This window comes from Adiantum capillus-veneris, chromosome 22 (assembly GCF_014529385.1).
Source record: "Adiantum capillus-veneris isolate H3 chromosome 22, ASM1452938v2, whole genome shotgun sequence".
NCBI lineage: Eukaryota > Viridiplantae > Streptophyta > Polypodiopsida > Polypodiales > Pteridaceae > Adiantum > Adiantum capillus-veneris.
Genome location: NC_140952.1, coordinates 88,365,207 through 88,368,735, shown reverse-complemented (window position 1 = coordinate 88,368,735; position 3,529 = coordinate 88,365,207). Strand labels below are relative to the sequence as shown.

At 41.7% G+C, this 3,529-nt stretch overlaps 1 protein-coding gene across 1 annotated transcript; it reads left to right on the top strand.

Moving 5' to 3' along the window:
- Positions 1–988: 988 nt before the first annotated feature.
- On the top strand, positions 989–3,529 carry LOC147429754 (cyclin-U4-1-like). The gene is made up of 3 exons (XM_086495295.1): positions 989–1,617; positions 2,720–2,973; positions 3,078–3,529. Exons 1-3 carry the CDS (start codon positions 1,211–1,213, stop codon positions 3,155–3,157), a joined length of 741 nt encoding a protein of 246 aa, XP_086351421.1. The 5' UTR covers positions 989–1,210; the 3' UTR covers positions 3,158–3,529.

The window sequence follows — 3,529 nt, the reverse complement described above, 5'->3', positions numbered from 1 at the left end:
GGTCACATGCCAGATGCAAAGCTTGCATGCTTGTATCTCATGTTTGATTGATTCTTCCCTTCCTTTTTGTCACTCAAATTGGAGTAGCCCTATTTGAAAGATTGTTTATTTGGCCCCTCCCTCTCTCTAAAGTTAACCATGTAATGACTTTGAATAACAACCAGAATTGGAGACTTATAAATGTGAGCATCTCTTTGTAATTAGCGTACTATTGATCGCATGTGTCCCTTGTGTGAGCAAGATCACAATGCACCGATTGGTCTCTCTCTCGCCTCTCATATGGTAGACTGGCTATCCCAATTCCCTCTTGAGCATCAAGTCTTGAGTTCAAGACTCATCGTATAGCTCTTTGAGGTCTCTTAGGATTGTTCTTGCGACATTAAAGAGTTCTCTCTTCTCTTCTCTCTCTTTATTGTGCACACGAGAGATTGGAAGGTTCTACTGAAATGACAAACAACATCATGAAAGAACACTTCAACAATTGACAAGTGCTTTATAGAGGATTGGATTGGAGGATGATCCTCCTCTGCCAACACGACTGCTAGTGGCAAGTGATGAAGCTCCACTTGAGATACATTGTGAGCCACTTGAAGATGGCCAAGTAGAAATTGGGTGTGGAATTTGTCCCAAAATTGATGTTGTGGTTAGTCTTGTTGGCTCAAGGCCAAGTCTTGGAGGTTTATAATACCACTCGGGTTGCGCAAATATGGCACTTGCATTTTCCAACCATTCACTTACATCTTAGTACAATTAATAGTCTTTTTGAACTAAAGTGTGTATAAAACTTGCTTCCATGATTTGGCCGACAAGGTGCATTTCATTTCATTCTCTAAATAGTAGGCAACTCGATTGCCCTTACTCACTATGTGATTTCAATTTTTCAAACATACTCTCTCTCTCTCTCTCTCTCTCTCTCACATGAAGGAAGACAAACTCTTTACACCTTTAGAGACCTCAAAGATCTATTCCACAAGTCTTGAACTCAAGCCATGTTACGAGAGAGAGAGAGAGAGAGAGGGAGAGTGTGGCCGCTTGGCACGCAGATGCCAGCAGGCTATGCCGCTAGCTTTATAATTGTGCGCGCGCGTGCTGGTGCTCTCTCTCTCTCTCTCTCTCTCTCTCTCTCTCTCACACACACACACACACACACACACACACGAGCGCGCGCGCGCGCACAGCGTGTGTCAGTACATACATACATACGCAGTGAATGGGTAGATCTCAAAATGGGCTTGAATGCAGCATGGACAATGTAAGCATCACAGGATCAGAGTCATCAATATCAACATCAACAGGCAAGGAGACGCCAAGGATTTTGTGTGCTCTTACAACAGCAATCGAGCGGTTGGTGTCTCGGAACGAAATGTGCATCGATCCTGTCTCCACATGTAGAGCTAGCGGTTTGTACCACAGCATGCGCCGGCCTAACATCAGCGTCAGCAAGTATTTGCGACGCATTTACAGATACACAAGCTGTAGCCCATCATGCTTTGTTCTGGGCTTTGTTTATATTGACCAGCTTGTGCACAAACACCCAGACTTTCCGATCGTTTGGCTCAACATCCATCGACTTCTTCTGACTAGCATTATGGTGGCAACAAAATTTCTGGATGACTTGTAAGTGCACAATTTTACTTTGGAGTGCAATGTTGTAGGTAGATCTGAAATGCATTGTAGTACAATGCATGCTGTATTATTTTATCGTGACGGTATGACATTTGGATGCATGCCCGGGGGATTTACTATTAGTACTAGGGAGATGTCACCTGCGTGCACAAAAACTGCCTTTTTTCACCCCGAAATATACGGGATCTTCCTTTGTAAAATCTGCCAGTTTTGCCTTATAAAACCCCTATGACACACTAAGGTTACTGTATAGTATGCATATAGAGTAGTGTAACCTAGCAAATTTTGCTATTATACAAATATCAGTTGTAAGTAGATCAGCCCACAATTTCAATTTTTTGTGGCTTTGAGAGATAAATTTGCCCAAAATACCCTATGAAGTGCCACCTAAATTTTGAAGGATTCGCCCCAAATCCTTTAATTATAGGTTTATGGATAATATATACTTGCCGACCCATCTACACATACAAATTCTTGAATTGGTCTTATTTGTTTACCATAGCAATGATACTTTACATACATGTGTAATCTGTCCAACATAGAGGGCCATAATAATATCTGTGATCGGTTGCATGAGAAAAGAGGGCCCATGTGTGGCATGATACTCAACCTTCATGTCCTCCATTAAGTATATTGTAATGTAAGATAATGCAAGAGTAAGGATGTTGCTCCAATTTGTATGCGTGGTTGTCATCATGTATATAGACAGCTGAAGGTGTATTAGAGAACATTCCTCCAATTATGGAAACTGGTTTGCATGCCAACATGCAGACATTTGAAGGTGTATACCACCAAAATTCATTAAATCTTGTAAAGTGGTATGCATCGAGGCTTGCAGTGCGGGACCCGGGGGACATGAGACCCTCTATCTATGAGGGGTAATTTGGGAATTTCCCCAAATTTCAGAGTTATTCCCTAAAAATAACTATGGTATCATAATCATTCAGGTATTTATAAACTTAATTGTCCATGTGAAATATGCCGATTTTACAGCAACTTTATGGTTCAAGCTATGCCATAGCAGATTTATGGAATGGTAATTGGTCAAGATCTCCCTACCGTCTTTTAAGTTTTAACACATTGCAATTTGCAGGCATCACAACAATGCTTTCTATGCCAAAGTGGGCGGTATCAGCGTGCTTGAGCTCAACAACTTGGAGCTTGACTTCTTATTCAAGCTCAAATTTCAGCTGCAGGTTACACCGGTCACGTATGAAGGATATAGCACTCACCTCGAAAGAGAGTTGCTTTTAGCGGAGCAACAGCAGATAGAGAGAACGTTTTCAATTTCCTTCGACTGTGAACGAGATGAAGAGTCGAATGGAACGCCAGACACGTCGAAGGTTTGTGAGTATCCATGCTTTTGGACGCCATCACGCTATCCAAGCATGTGGGTATACTCTAATGAGTAGAGATGGAGGAATCTGTTGGGTGTAGCTCAAAAATTGCAGATGTGAAGCTATTGAATCCGCTCTTAACAACATATCAGCTCTGGTCTTCCAAGTGTCTCGGCATAGAGTTGAAAAGGTGACTCTTGGTATTTGCCACGGGATCTCTAGTCGAATCTGTACATTGTGTGATGGGGAGATTGTGGGTGGGCATTGTGCATTGTAGAGAGTCTTTTGAACAACTGTGACAAGCACACACATGCATGCACAAGGTTTAGGGATTCTTCAGTCTTGCCTCATTTGCTTTGTTAAGAAAAGTTGTCTTTGTTTATTTCTACGAGCGAATAGGAGTCAACGTGTGTCGAAAACTACATGTGAACAGCAATGTTGCACACTCAATAAGCATATTTTCCCTTCAGTGGGTAGAAATTCAAAGGTCCTTGTAAAATTATAATAATTTTAAACTGGGTGTACATTAGGACAAGTTTCTCTCACTCAATGAGCAAATTTCACCT

Excerpts from the sequence above, each read along its gene's own strand:
- LOC147429754 (XM_086495295.1), top strand. The coding sequence starts at position 1,211 with ATGGGTAGATCTCAAAATGGGCTTGAATGCAGCATGGACAATGTAAGC. Across the intron at positions 1,618-2,719 it reads ACAAAATTTCTGGATGACTT|GCATCACAACAATGCTTTCT; the intron begins GTAAGTGCACAA and ends TGCAATTTGCAG. Across the intron at positions 2,974-3,077 it reads GCCAGACACGTCGAAGGTTT|ATGTGAAGCTATTGAATCCG; the intron begins GTGAGTATCCAT and ends CAAAAATTGCAG.